The sequence below is a fragment of the Phalacrocorax carbo genome, chromosome 15 (genome assembly GCF_963921805.1).
Source record: "Phalacrocorax carbo chromosome 15, bPhaCar2.1, whole genome shotgun sequence".
Classification (NCBI taxonomy): domain Eukaryota; kingdom Metazoa; phylum Chordata; class Aves; order Suliformes; family Phalacrocoracidae; genus Phalacrocorax; species Phalacrocorax carbo.
The window spans coordinates 16,674,164-16,688,769 of NC_087527.1; the positions used below are offsets into that span (position 1 = coordinate 16,674,164).

The following is a 14,606-nucleotide window of genomic DNA, read 5'->3' on the forward strand; positions in this document are numbered from 1 at the left end:
GAGCCCCTGACCCCTTGCGCGCTCCTCCTCTACAGCGATCCAAAGTGCAAGCAGGCCCTGGCTCCCGCAAAGGCAGGCGGGCTCCGCTGCTCCACTGCGGGAGCAGGCAGGTGCGGTGACGGCCCGGCGGCCACACGCCAATCGGCTACTGTGCAAGCTGCGAGACAGCGGCAGGCTGAGGTGGAGCAGGAGGAGTTAGTCAGGGGCTGAGTCACGACTGGGTTCACCCCCACCGAGCCTGTCTTTTCCTGTTTGCCTGTGATCTGCAGACTGCTGATTGCTCCGGTTTTCCCTCCTTTGCCTTTTTGCTAGGGATGACCTCTAAGGATGCTTCAGGTGAAGCTAATAGTAACTGGAGATGACTTTGGCTATTGTCCTCGGAGAAACCAAGGCATCGTGGACTGTTTCCTGGCCGGTGCGGTATCTAATGTGTCCCTTCTAGTCAACGGAAGTGCTGCAGCAGATGCAGCCGAGCTGGCGAGGAGGTAAGCTACTTTCTTTAGTTCTTTTGTGGACAGCCTCCACAGGCTATCCACGGAAAGCTAAGCCTGTAAAATCTAGTATTTTGTAGCCCCAGCATAAACCCTGTATCATAGCCCAGGCTGGTATAAGAAAACTGGATCCCAGGTATGTTTACTAAGACCCTTCTTAGTAAAACCCATGACCTGCCAACCATACCCATAATGGCTCTTTCTCTGGTATTAGCCACTGCACTGCACCTTTTTTCCTTTGGGATGGAAAGCCAGTTACACAATTTGACTCGTAGAGTTTTGTTTTGTTGGATTTCCTTTTCCCAGACTTCTAAAAGGTGCACCATCAGGATGAAAGTTGAGGCTATATACCCAGGCCAAGCTGCTATCCCTAAAACTATTAGAGCATAAAAGCACAAATCTTTAAATTTCATTTAATTTGATGCTTTTCAGCCAGGCTGAACACCGGGTCAGCCAGGTTCACTGCAGAGTCAGGGAAAGGTATGATTCTGCGCGGGCAAAGTTATAAATCTGGGTAGTGAAAAACTTGATTTTTCCACCCCAGAAACCTTTTAAAAAGGCACCTCAATATTTCTATTAATCCTTGGCTTGTTAAATCCATTTGTAAAAACTGCATATATAAAGAGAGGGACAACAGCTTTTACCTGCCTTGTACCTACCACCTTTACTCCTTCACGGACTTTTCAGAGGTTGCTGACACAGTTGGCTCTGTAGCAGATCAAATGCTACGTGTCGTCCTCGTGGACTAGCCCAGCAAATCCTTTAGCAGGAAGTATTACTTGTATTTAGAAGGTAAAACCCAGTTAATTCTTCAGCTCCAGTGTGGGCAGGCACTTGGAAGCAGGAGTATGTCCTGAAAGAGAAAGCAGCAGGGTTGAGAAACAATGAATGAAAGCAAAAAAAGTAAAGGAGCTGTGCTAGCACTGGAACTGAGACTTTATGCTTCAAAACAACTACTGCAGGGGACAGTTTCATTGGTCATGCTGTCCTTGAACATCTCTCCCCCTTTTGGCTGTGATTTTAGGGGTCCTTGGAAGTTGTTTGCATCCTGTAGCTGCTTTGGTGTTGGGTGGTCCAGGAAGCCAGGGTGTGGCATTAGTGGCAAACTGGTCTTCTGTTAAAAGGGTTAGAGATTACACACAACACTGGGAGAGGAACTGCCTCTGGGATAGTAAGGGGAGAGGCAGAAGGACACAACACTCTTAAGATACCTAAAATCCTGTTAGTAAATGAAACAAATGGAATGTAAAACAAGGAGATAAAAGCCAGCACTTCTCTCAGACACAGAGGCACCGAAACCCTTTAAGCCCCAACACTCTGGTAATGTTGTCAGCTATTTTAGCCGTGGGCTTTAGCAGGCTTTTAAATATAGAATCCACCTGGCCTCATTTCCGTAGCCAGAAAGTAGGCCATGTAATCAGAGGTTTAAAAAGCATCTTTGAATCCAGGTCATGACACTTGTGCTGACAGCTGGTACAGGTGTGAAAAGCCAGGTTGGAGGGCAGGTGTCAGCAGAAGCTGCAACCTGCTGCTACAATTTCATTCTTTTGGGGGCTAGTTTTGAATTGCAGATGTGAATGAAATGGATTTAAATGTATTTCTGAGAATATAAGCAGGGTGACTTTGGGAACTTCTGTCAGCACTGAAGATCAACAGCCCAGTTTCTGCAGTTCTCATTTGTGTAAGGCTCTGCAGCTGTATTCAGCCCTACCCATGCATGAGGGAAGCACTTGCAGGTTTGGGGAAAAGCGTTCGTCACCTTCTAATGAAAGCCCCACTTCAGGTGCTGCTAGTACACATGCCCTTAACTGGAACCCGTGCGTGTAAACAAGCTTGTGTCACCCCTAAGATATTTGTTCCTCTATTGCAAAGGTTCACACAAACTCTTTTTAGACACAGATGCCTTCCCCCACAGACACCCAACTAAGCAAGTACTATATATATGCACACACAATATCCACACACATGCATATATGCTTAACTCCACAGCAGACATTTCAGCCTTGACTAGACAGTGGTGTAAGCAGGGAGACTGGATCTGTCACCAGCTGAGAGAAGAGGCTTGAAGCAAGTAGCTTGTTCTTTCCTGTGGTGCATTCCAGTGTTACGGGATTTGGTCTTTTGCACATACGGTGCCAGGATTGTCCGAGCGCTGGACTGTTTCTATGGCTTGTGGAGATTATCTGGGTGCTTCTTGATTAACTGTCTGTGATGTGGTTGCTCGTCACTGCAGGTCTTGAGCTCTCTCCTCACCTGGTCTTCAGTTAATTGGACACAGGCAAAACTGATTAGTAACAAGACAACTTTTTTTTGCAGGATAGCTCCTCTTAAGCACATGATGCTGCCCTGTAATGGTAGGACTTGGCATCCTTCGGAAAGGAACACAGTTCCTCTGGAATTTCATTCTTCCCTTCATTTTCACAGTAATTCTGTAGGCCTCCGGGTATGCCATCTGTTGCCCTGTGTTTTGATTAGAAGCCTTGGCAGAGATGTGACGGTAGTCAGCAGATCTTTGTACCAGCTCTAGCACAAACTAATTGCAAAACAGCACAACCAAGCAGTAAATAATACACCTTCCCTAACATCTAGGTGCTAGATCTTGGGCTTTTCTTGTTCACTGTCACAACCAGCCTAAAAGATGGGACCTGCTCACTTCAGTCAAAAGAGGAGTTTCAGCAGAGGCCTGATTCATCACCGAATGACAAACCTATTGATAGCAATTGCTGGAGCAGTACATAGCCAGGACAGCAGGCGGGAGAAGAAACTTCCACTGTGGGTTTTTTTTTTTAGTAACTCAAAACTTTTCTCTTTATGGGGCATAGACTGACTGCCACTTCCTGATTATCCATATAATATAATCTCTATTTTCTACTTATCAGGCCTCACCCTGAAGTCAGCTAGTCTTCCTGGTGATTATTCCAGAGCCCTTCCCAGAGACTGGAAGGGTTATTTTCTTACCTGAAATGAACAGGTACCTTCATTTTTCCTTAGAAATATGGAGATAGCACAGAGACCCAAGATTGTTTGCTGCGATGTTTTTCCCCCCTTTTATCAACCAGCTCAGTTGTCACTGACTATTAGGACCCTTTTCCAAATGATCATATGCAAATAGTTGAAGACGAAGATGAAGAAGATGATTGACACATTTTAGAACACAACCTCAGTCTTCCTGGGCTTTCTGCAGTTGAAATGCTGAACATCAGCTACACGAGAGCTGAAGCCCCCACAACATCTGGGTACATTTAACAGAAGAATCTAACAAAACCACATTTAATTGCTGTCTATGTTTTCACTTCCTTTCCCATCAACACTAATTGCAAAATGTGTGTGTAAATTGTGACTTAATTCTGACCGTCCCAGTCAACATGTGACTAATCCAGAAGTCTCTTGTGCTTTCCCATTACCCTTTTATCTGACTGTTAATCACAAGGCAGACAGTTCCATTGCTGAACTGTGTTTGGATTACGGGTGGGGCCCAATCCGAGGCCTTAAACTAGAATTCCAGATCATATTAACTTCACTGGCAGCAGCACTTTTTGCTGATGTAAGGTCATGGACACAGGAGCTTCGGTTGATACAAAGATGTAATTTAAAAGAAAGTCATGTCCCTAAGCTATGTTACAGGACCAGTTCTAAACTCTGCAGAGGCTTTGGAGTGTTTCGTCCTGCAGGAATAAGTCCTTAGCAGTAATGGAGCAAGACAAGATGCTATTTGATGAAAGACAGTTAGATCTTACAGTCTGCCGAAGGGTAAAAGTTGAGGCGGGGTGGGAAAGTATGAAAATGCCAACATGGAGACGCTAAGAGGTGCACTTTTTGCATAAAGCACAGCCCTGCTTTGTCTGGCTTCAGACACTTGGATGTTTACTGAAGCAGGTTGTCTAGATACAGATATTTACACGAGGCTCTTAATTGTGTCACACTTGGGCTGAAACCTGATGAACCAGTAATTTGCCGGATAAGGATACAGACAGGATGTGGAAGGTGGGATCTGTTTACCCATCAAGGAAAAGGGTGAGGGCCATGCTTATGCCAGAGCAAGACAACTGTGACTGGGCTTGGGGGGTCACATAATTCCCACAGCCACTGCAACTGCTCCCAGGAACGCAGGGACTGCACAGCATCCATGCTGTGGCCAGGCAGGGCCCAGGGCACTGTTACTCATCCACCAAGCTCAGAAATGTGCAAAGCTGGTGGGCACTTGAAAAGAGTGACTCAGTATAGTAACAGTCTCCAGGGACCCTTTCCGGCTAAGGATATGAATGAACAGGGATTGCAACTGCACAAAAGCCCATTGCCTCAGCAGAGACATTTGTTCAGAGCACTCATGTGGCAAAACAAGCAACTACTTGAAAAGGAAGCAGTTTAGCTGATTGTATTTCCTCTCCATTTGATAACTGGGCTGGGCTTGTTGACTCAGAAATCTTTTGAGACTGAATTCCTTATTGCCCCTTGTAGCATTTTTTGTAAGGGTATATCATATTTTTTTCTCCTTTCTAGCCAATAAAACAGCACATACTTTACAGTCTTTAAAAAGATGAGGGCAACTTTACAATATGTTTGTGTAGCAGAAACAATTAACTGCTCTCTGAAAAAAGGGCCCTTCCAGAATGGTCCCATAACTTGACTTATCTCCCTGCCTTTTTTACACTACAGCATGCCTTGGCATTGCTCTTTGGTTGCAGAAGCTACATGTCAGTGGTGAGAGGCACTCAGGAGCAAGAGTTAGTCCAGTGGGTGTTTTCGTCAGCGGGGAAAAAAGCCTGTTGGTTCAGTCTTAAAGCCCAAGCCTCTGGTCTTGACTGGAGCATGACTGGAGCCCTGCCTCCCAAGGTACTACCCAGCTAATTACTGTAATGCTTTAAGTTTTGCTCATGCTTTCATCTCATTGCACTTAGGGTTTCAGGTACTCAGGCAGTGTCAGGACTGTTAGGAACGAACGCTGGGCAGCAGGACGTTTGGAGCTGAACAGGAGCATCATCTGGCTCACTGCGCTCGGGAAAAAACACATATTTAGGTACAGAAGAATGCTAGTTAGCAGCAGAACCCTGCTGTGCCAGCTGGGTTGTCCTCCTTCCCGTATCCTTTCAGCTTTCCCAGCATGCCTGCTTCCGCGCATCTCCCACAGATGAATATTTCTGAACAAGTTTCTCATGTGCTGCATTTTGAGTTTTGGTTTCAGTCCCTGTATCCCAGAGGCGCTAAACACTAGCAGTTCCTCTTTGGATGCCTCAGCATGGACAGTCTGTCAAAGCAGCCAGGACTAACTCTAAGAGAAAACTATTAAGATCTTCAGCTGGTGTTAGCCAAAGCTCCGAAACATGCTCTAAGTTACAGTCAGCGTCTCCCCTTACAGCGAGAACAAGGCCAGCTCTCTGCACTTCCACATTCTGCACATTCCCCCGCGCTGGGGCTGGTTTCAGCTCAGGCGGAGGAGTGGCTCTAATGTTACGCAGCACAGTGCTTGGCTCCTCCGTGTCCCACACCTGTCGGAGGGGCTTGCCTTTTCCTGGAAATAGCCTCCCTTGAAGCATTTGGGGCATTGCACAATTGGAGGTGGTTCATTCGATGCTCCTGGGAGACAACACTGAGAGGCTCAGCTGTTCATTTCTTGCCCTCCCACAACACATGAGAAGGCGAGTGTTCAAGAAAAAAGTCTTCCATCTGCTGATTCATGGTAACACACAAATTATTCTTCTTGCAGACAGCAGAGGCTGTGGTACAAATAACACTATCAGCTGATGCAGTTAGGGCTTCCCAGAGACATGATAAAGAATCTAGGGTGGCGTTCTAAAAAAAACCAAAACAAACCCATAGGCTCCCCCTCTGCCTTTGCACTCATGCGGGGTACGCAGCAGGACACAGGACGGAGGGGAAGCCCTCCTGCCACAGCACCCCTCCTGCGCTGTAGCTGCCTCCTGCCCTGCCATCAGCGGCCTGCTTAAGGGCCCCCACTCCCAATGACAGCATCTTCTAGTTCTTGTGTTAGCGAGGAGTCAGTGTGCACATGTCGTGCTCGGGCCCCCACGTATGAAAACCATATGAGCATTTATCATCAGTAATACAATCAGGCCCTCTGCGGAGAAATTACCAAATCAGAAAAGCCAGAGAGGACCTTTCGCTCCACAAAGCTGTTTTGCACCATTAAGCAAATGTTCAAGCTCCCTAGTCACACAGTGGCCTGGAAAGACACGGACATGTTTTGTTTCACAGAGCTGTCCATACAACTTCACTCATAACATCTATGTCTCTGAGAAGGTGCAGTATCTAGCAACCGAATACACCATCCACCTGGAGCACAAGACATGGAGGAGCCAGGAGAAAAGTCTTTCAGTCCTGCAAGGGCCAAAGCCTTAGGAGCTGAATGACTCCAACATGGTCCAATCCATCCACAATCCTCCTGTCTCCAGTAACGTGGTGCTTCACTAGTCTGCTTCAGGGCAGCAGGCAGAAGGGGAGGAGCTGGTTTTTGCATGCTTTGCCTAAATGGCAATTAAAACCAATTGCTTTTGTTTTCCTCCTTGTGGTACAAGGGCTGTAACAGGGATGGGCCATGCCCAGTTTTAGCAGCTCCCTGCAGAAGTTCTAGGAAGGATTTAAAGCATCGCAGACTTGTTGCCTTGAAATTAACTCTGCTCCATGACTCAGACTGGGCAGCACAGAAAGAACATTGCACTTCTGCCATTTGCTTACTGGGTCAGCCAGAGGCCAGGGGTTGTCTGGGAAAAAGTTCCAAAGCATCATTTTGGCCTCTGATTCTGAGGATTTCCAGACGTGCTAATGAAACACGGCACAAATCTGAGCACTTGCAGGTCCTGTTTTTATTATAGTGGAATCCACAGCACAGACCAAGAAGGAAACGCCAGCACTCTGCAAAGCCCTGTGGCTGAGAGGAGCTCTACAGTTACACTAGCTCCGTAGTTTGTTTCGTTTTTTTTTTTTTCTTAATGTTGCGAGTGCAACTAGTTAATAAATTGTACCCTTGTGATTCCTTAGCAAGGCTCTACACTTACACTGCCGACCTCCCTGCAGCAGTCCTTCCTCTGTGCCAGAGAGATGCTACTTTGTACAGCCTAGCCTTGTCACTCAGTGAGTGATCACCTGCACCAGCAGACAGTAACCTGGCCGCTGCGGGCCATTTCAGCTGCAGCCTCTTGGACCAGGAAACCCTTAAACTCAGACAGTATTTACACTCGTAGCCTACACTGTTGCCGTTACAGCTGCCTTGGGCACCGTTTATGTATGACTGGATTCTACTTAAGGGCAGCTTTAGAAGTTGTCAAGTAAAACTCGGATGTCTCATAAATGTAGCATCTTTAGTAGGGTAAACAACTCAAGGGAATACCTAGTAAGGACTAATGAAGTGCTTTAGAAAAGGGTTGCAAGGTCCAGGTCTCTCTGTTACTCACTAGTGGCTGCAGGGAGTTAACAGTAGCATGCAGTTACAGCATTTAGTGCTTTTATGGCATTTAGCCTGAGATACCTGCTCTCTCCACAGGAGTCAGGGCGAGGACAGAGTTGGGGGCGTCTCACAGACTGGCCCTTGGCAGACTGCACAGGATTACTTCCTGGAGATACTCTGCTCTGGTCAGCGTTGTTCCGCGTTACCTTCTAGAAGAACAGGGATATGAAGATGTACTCCAGTGGCTACACCACCACTTTTTAGATCAGTCTAGATCTTTCCCTGAAATCTCCCCCTTTGGTCACAGTAAGGGAGGTGGAGGTGCAAAGTTTAACAGATAGTTCATTCCTGTTACAGATACAACATCCCAATAGGCCTGCATGCCAACCTCTCCGAGGGCTCTCCTGTATGCGAGGTGCTCAAGACAACCTCTTCTCTGCTCAACCAATATGGATTCTTCCATGGGAAAATGGGATTCAGAACAGCGCTATCAAAAGGTCTCCTGAATATGTCAGAGGTAGGAGAAAGCCACAGACAACCATGCAGCTTGCTTTCCTGATACAGATCAGCCTGCACTTATCCCAGCATGTAACAGGTGAAGCCCCTTCCCAGGTCCCAGCTCTGAGTAAGCTCAGAGATGAATCTTGGCTCTGTTGCCTGGGCAGCTGGAGCTGGCTTTTAGGGACCTGGGCCTAGTTCTGCCAAAGGCTCTGCAGCCTTTGAGAACTCATTCCTCCCCGCTTCAGCGCCTGAATACACTAATGTCCTGTTAACTGCTTATCTGAGGGGGCAGCAGAGGCATTGGAACAGGCACTCACAAAGAACCTAGAGATCAGGAAAGGGAAAATGCCAGAGAGGTGCTAAGTAGGCAGCAGGCTTTTCATCACCTGTGAGAGGCTTGTGTTCTCTAGGGAGATGGCTGGCTTTGCCCCACGAGCAAAGATGAATGTGTTCAGGTGATCAACAGGGATATGAGCACCCATTTCCCTATTCATTTTAAAGGGAAACGGGTACTCAAACGTCCTCTGTATTTTAGAAAATCCCAGTATCAGCACCACCCACATGACCAGTACCATAGAAACCCACGCCGGGGGGAGGTTCTGGGCAATCCAGCTGCTTTGCATGTCCATTTAACATCGTAGCACTTTGTGCCCCGCAGGGCCAGCTCCCGACTACTGGCCAGCAAGGTCTCCAGCAGCCCCCTTGCGCTCTCCTGATCTCAGCCTGCTCACAGCTCTTGCTCTGCCCCTTCTCTGCCGCACAGGTGAAGCAGGAGCTAAAGGCCCAGGTGGAGCTGTTCCGTGAGCTGACAGGTCACCTACCTCCTCACATGGATGGGCACCAGCATGTCCACGTCCTTCCAGGTAAGAAGGGGGTCCTCTTCTTCCCAGGGCTGAGTAGGTGAGAGTCATCTCAGAAGGGACTCCCCTTGCCACGGCTCCCTGTTTGGGTAATAAACCTCACTGTAAGATATTTGCTCTACAATTGCAGTTTGAATGTTCCCACCTGCCCCTGGGGGGACAGTCCTGCCCGGGCCCAAATGGGCAGCGTGGTGACCTGGGTCTTCCTGTAGCAGTGCAAGGGGATTAATGGCACAAATGGCCCAGGTTACACCTTTTCCTCCAAGGACTGATAATTCACCTCAGCATCCTAATTCCATGCTCCTGCCCACACCAAAGGAGGCAGGCCAGGGCAAGTAGCAGGCTGGCCAGTTTAAACTGTAATGCTCGAGTTTGGGAAAGCTGGCAGCTCTTTCAGGTGCTAGGAGAGGAGAACTCCATCCCGTCAGTTGCATTTCCACACCTAGCTCTGTCTGCAGGTCTCAGCATGCTTTACAGAGGTGGGCAAGTATCTTTGTCCCTGTTTTGCAAATAAGGTCATTGTGGTACAGAGACGGGAAGTAGAATGAACAAAAAAATCCAGACTTCCCCACTCCAGCATGCAGCTGCCTCTGGGTGACATCGCTCTTGGCAATGTACCCTTACAACAAATCTGGCTGTGCTTGAAGAACCACCTGTTCCCGACAGCGCAGTCACCTCTGCACTCTAGGACCAGAGCCTCTAACTTAGAAGGGGTTGCTGGACTAATGCTCAGCTCTGAAGGGGAGACAAGGCATCTACAGCAGATGTTGAGGGAGTAATGTTTCCAGTATAGAAGGGGGCTCCCATCCAGGCGAAGAAAACCATTTCAGCAGAAGAGAGGCCAAATGGGATTATATTTTCTTAAAAATGGATAGGAAAGACCTCTCTGTGCTAACAGCTTTCAGGGGACACGGTGAGCTGGTTGTCTAATTCCGGACTAAAGTGCCTCTGTTTTTACTTACAGAGGTCAGACATGTATTTGCAGAGGTGTTAGAGGAATATGGGATTAAGTACACACGTGTCCCAATAGAGCCAGGCCTTCATAACTGTGACTGGATTCCACCATCCCTGATGGACTTTTATCTGGGAGTAGAAGAAGACTCTTTTAACACAGTGGATGTGTTTACAAAGCATGGAATAAGGTAAGACAGGCATTACTCATCCTTTTTGTAGTAAAGCATTAAAATCTTACCAGTTCCTGACAGCATCTTCAGAACAGAACACCACCTTTCTCCTTCCACTTTGGAGCTTACAAGGAGGTTCAGGAGGAGCAGAAGAGTGCTGGGGGCACTCGGGCTTAGTCGGGAGATCTGTTTGAGCAGAGATGACTCATTTCCCACCTGAAAGGGATTGTTCTGTTCAGGGTGTGCGTCTTGGCCTTTCTCGTGAAGCAGCGTTAGCCCCACACCTGGGACTGCAGGTTCCATTAACATTGGAACTTTAAAAGAAACACCTAGGGAAAGTTTTCAAGAAATAACTTTTCATCTCCCTGGAATAGTGAGGAAAGGGTTTTAAGTAGCAGGAAAGACTAATTAGAGGCAAGTGTTTGTTGTTAAGGGGAGGCAGGAAGCTCAGAGAGCTTGCAGTGCCACAGCAGGTGATCGCTGTTCTAAGCAATCAGTCTTGTCAGCGTCCTGCACCTCAGGGGCCAAACCCAAAAAGCTCAACCCTTCCCCCAATAACATACTTTTCTAAAAGGCTTAAATCAGATATTGTTTTATGGATTAAACGCACATCTTTTGCGACCCTTGCATTTGAGACCTGTCCTTAGGGGCTGATTTCATTACTTTCTCAGTCTCCTGAAGAAATTATTTTCTTGGCTCTCCCCCACCTCCCCAGTCCGCTGCTCTGAGCACTAGCAGCAGGCTGGCGTTTCACCGGGCTCTTTCCAGCCAGGGCACACGGACTGTACTCGCCCAGCCCCTTTCCAAGGGAGAGGCGGGCGCAGCAGCTCACAGAGCAGCTCAGCAGCAGAGAGCAGGTGGGTTTAGGGCAGGTGTCCACCTACCTCTGAGAAGCTGCTGCTCTGGTGATCAGCTTCCAGGGCGCAGGGAGGAGCTTGAGGGGCCACCCTGGGACCAGCACGTTTATAGCCCCGTGGCACCCCCATGCCGGGCCCGAGCTCCCCCCCCAGCACGCACCGCTCCACCTCCACACCTGGTGTCAGGGGAGCCAGGAGGGACAAACTCTTACAGAAGAAATGCATAACATGAAGAAACCCAGGGAAATGAGGCGAGCGCCGGCAGCTGAAGACACAGGGAACCCAACTCTGCAACTCAGTTTCAGCATCCGTGCAAAGAGGTACCACGCTGAGCATGACACAGGAGCGCAAGGCTGTGCTTACTGCATTGGCAATGGGGCATTCGCAAGTTTAATCACTTTACAGCTTTCAAAAGTTAATTTTTTTTTTCCTCCAAGTCCTGCACACACTTTCAGAGCTGAGTGTTCATCTGGGCTCTTCCTTCGTCAAACAGGTGAAGACCCCAGCCCTGGTTTCTTCCAAAAACTGCCTCCTCCTGCCCTGGCATACACTTGCACAGCCCCCTGGGCTTGTACGTGTCACACTAGAAGTGAGGTTTGTAGCCAGACTTGAACAAAGAACTGCATTGACTCCACATAAGAAACAGCGTCTAGCTGGTTTCCTCTTAGCTGTTTGCTCTTGAGTAGTAACGATGTTCTGTCCAGTGTTTTGTCTTTTATTACAGCTTTTTGATATAGTCTAGCAGAATGATTTGTTAGCAGGGTGGTTTCCATTTACTTTCAGTGATTTTTTTGCTTCTACTTAGCCAAGGGTTATTACTGAGACATGTTTATTATTCAGGTTTTAATTGGCCTAGCAATAGTTATTTTGATAGCATTATTTCTCAGTTTAGCTCTGCTCTTCCCTTTTGTGCCGTCAAAGCACACCTGTAAGCTCACAGATGCCAAACAATGCTTGTGCTGTGACACAGCCCACATAAATGCAGCAGTAAGAGCAGTACGGGGGCTTTGCTGCGACTTTCTGTCAGACTGAAGAACCCCTGCTTTAGATAGTATCCTGGTTTCGATCAGGAAAGACAAAGCATTACTGGCACGTAGTTCTGCTTTTACTTTTGTTTAACGTTCACACACAAACCCCGCCTTTTTCTACCTTAAGTTTTAGGTACATTTTGATTCCTAATCCCCTGAGTGTAACACAGTCTTTCAGACCTACCTCGTTACCATTAATAGCAGTGTTCCCTCCTCTGGCTACAGGTGGCCAGACATTTACATAGGGCTGAGCACCATGGGCAAGAACATGTCTGTCAGCAACATCTGGAGCGCCATCGATGCCGCCATCGTGGAGTTCATGTCCAAGGCACCCGCGCACCTGACGCCGCAGAGCGGGACCGTAACGATCGAGCTGATGGTCCACCCAGGGTACCCGAGCGTCCCGCCCGTCGGCGGCTGCGGGGAGGGACCAGATGATTTCTCACAGTCCTGGGAACGCCTCCATGAACTCCAGACGTTAATTAAGCCAGAGCTGCAGAGCCATTACAAAACCAGGAATATTCAGCTTTGTTCATTCAAAGACCTTTAAGTAATCAAACATACCTACATACACGCGTTGATTCGTACGCTGAAGACGGGCAGTTGCTAATGCCCCGAGAAGCCAGACCACCGTTACCGGTGTGATGCCTCTTGGTACGGCCGACAGGAGCTGGGAGTGGCACTGGGATGATCACAGAAGAGCAGCACCCTGTGAGCAGCTACAGGCAGTGCCCCAGAGCCCTGACTGGCAGGTTTTAGGCCACAGCATCGGCTTTGAATGTGCCAAACCTCTTCCGTGTCACCCACTCGCACGCCACTGCAGCGCAGCGTGGCGGGCAAGGCCCAGCCCTCCGCTCCTGCCAACGCGATGGCGAGCAGCACAGAGGCAGGCTTTGCTGCAGGCCCAAGCAGCACGCCAGCACCCAGAGGGCTCTGATCATTTCTCTTTTTGGACTCGACTGCAAAGAAAAAGCTAGATGCTGGTGGGGAGGCACTGCTTTGGAGCAACTCCTGGGCACAGGTTGCCCACGGGCGGCCTGGAACCCTCCAGCATTCTTAAGGCACCCGCCGTGGCCCCTTCCCCTCCCCTCGCGCCGGCCCATCGACGGCCCGGGCGCAGGGGCCCGTTACCTCAGAGCGTTTCTCTGGCCAGACCAGCCGGATCACGGGTTTCACGGGTTGGCGTTGGCGGCCTCAGTCCACATACAGCCTCCGCCAGCGGTAGTTGTGGCTCTCCCTGTTCGCGTTACCTCTTGGCATTAAGCCGCTGTAGGAAAGTAACATCAGCCACGGCCCCTTCACAGAGGCTTTTCTTTCTTTTTTTTTTTGGACGACTTTGCAAGAACAGCAACTGTTGACCCATCTGCTATTTCAGTAACTGCTGCACACGAGAGCTCACCAGCAACTGTTCCTGTGCTGCCTCGCGTCAGAAACGCGTGGGACGGCTGCGTACAGCTACGGGCAAGTTTTCAAGTGGAGAACGTCCCCGTATTTGTCCAGTTTTCTTACTGCCATCGAAGCATCTGGACTTCAACAAGCCTTAGTAACACTGATATGGTTAACTGTGCTCTTAACTGTGGCCCTGTCGCTCATGTATAACTTTCACATGGGGAAAAAAACGTTTTAGATTGTTCATGCTCATTTTCTGCACAAAAGTGATCGATTTAACGTAATCATTTTTGGTTAACTGGTTTTTTAAATATTAAAAATTTCAAGATGATCATAATTCTTTGAAGTGAAAAATAAACTCAGGCCTTTTTCTATTATAATGCTTCAGGTGTTTAGTTTTAGTTACAGCTGGAGAGCAAACTAAACCCACTCACCTGTCCGCTCCTACCGCACGTGCCCACAGGGTGCTGAAAGGACGCCTTTTTCTATCATTAACAGCAACCGTTTGACCTTCCCTATAAAACATCTGAGGAAGTTTTAATTCTGTACCAATATGAAAAACATCAAGGATATTTAGAAAATATTTTCCAGGTTCTTTCCTAAATTACTGTCACGGGATTAATTTGCCATATGACAAGTTTGTTTTGGAAACCCATCCACCGCGCTGCTACGCCGAACGGCCCAGTCGGAAGAGAGCAGCAGTTACCTTTTGGAGCGCCTCGATTTCTGAAGCTCGGCCCAGCGGTGTTTGATGGCAAAGTTCCTGCTGTGGGATAACAGGGAATAGAACAGCCGGGGCGATCAGACCTGCAGGAAGCGGCCGAACGCCCGGAGCGCAGAGAGACCTGCGGGTGCCATCTAGTGACCGATGCTGTTTCATTCACACACTGGTTATTTAATACCAGATCTCAGTTTTTTAGGTAATGTGACATATTTTGATGTACATTCTTTAAC

General features: G+C 48.3%; 1 protein-coding gene across 1 annotated transcript; it reads left to right on the forward strand.

Moving 5' to 3' along the window:
* Positions 1-327: 327 nt before the first annotated feature.
* YDJC (YdjC chitooligosaccharide deacetylase homolog) lies at positions 328-13,983 on the forward strand. The gene is made up of 5 exons (XM_009500401.2): positions 328-485; positions 8,251-8,410; positions 9,158-9,257; positions 10,219-10,396; positions 12,489-13,983. Exons 1-5 carry the CDS (start codon positions 328-330, stop codon positions 12,811-12,813), a joined length of 921 nt encoding a protein of 306 aa, XP_009498696.1. The 3' UTR covers positions 12,814-13,983.
* Positions 13,984-14,606: the final 623 nt, after the last annotated feature.

Coding starts and splice junctions, on each gene's coding strand:
- YDJC (XM_009500401.2), top strand. CDS start 328: ATGCTTCAGGTGAAGCTAATAGTAACTGGAGATGACTTTGGCTATTGT. Junction 8,411..9,157: donor GTCTCCTGAATATGTCAGAG/GTAGGAGAAAGC, acceptor TCTGCCGCACAG/GTGAAGCAGGAGCTAAAGGC. Junction 9,258..10,218: donor GCATGTCCACGTCCTTCCAG/GTAAGAAGGGGG, acceptor TTTTACTTACAG/AGGTCAGACATGTATTTGCA.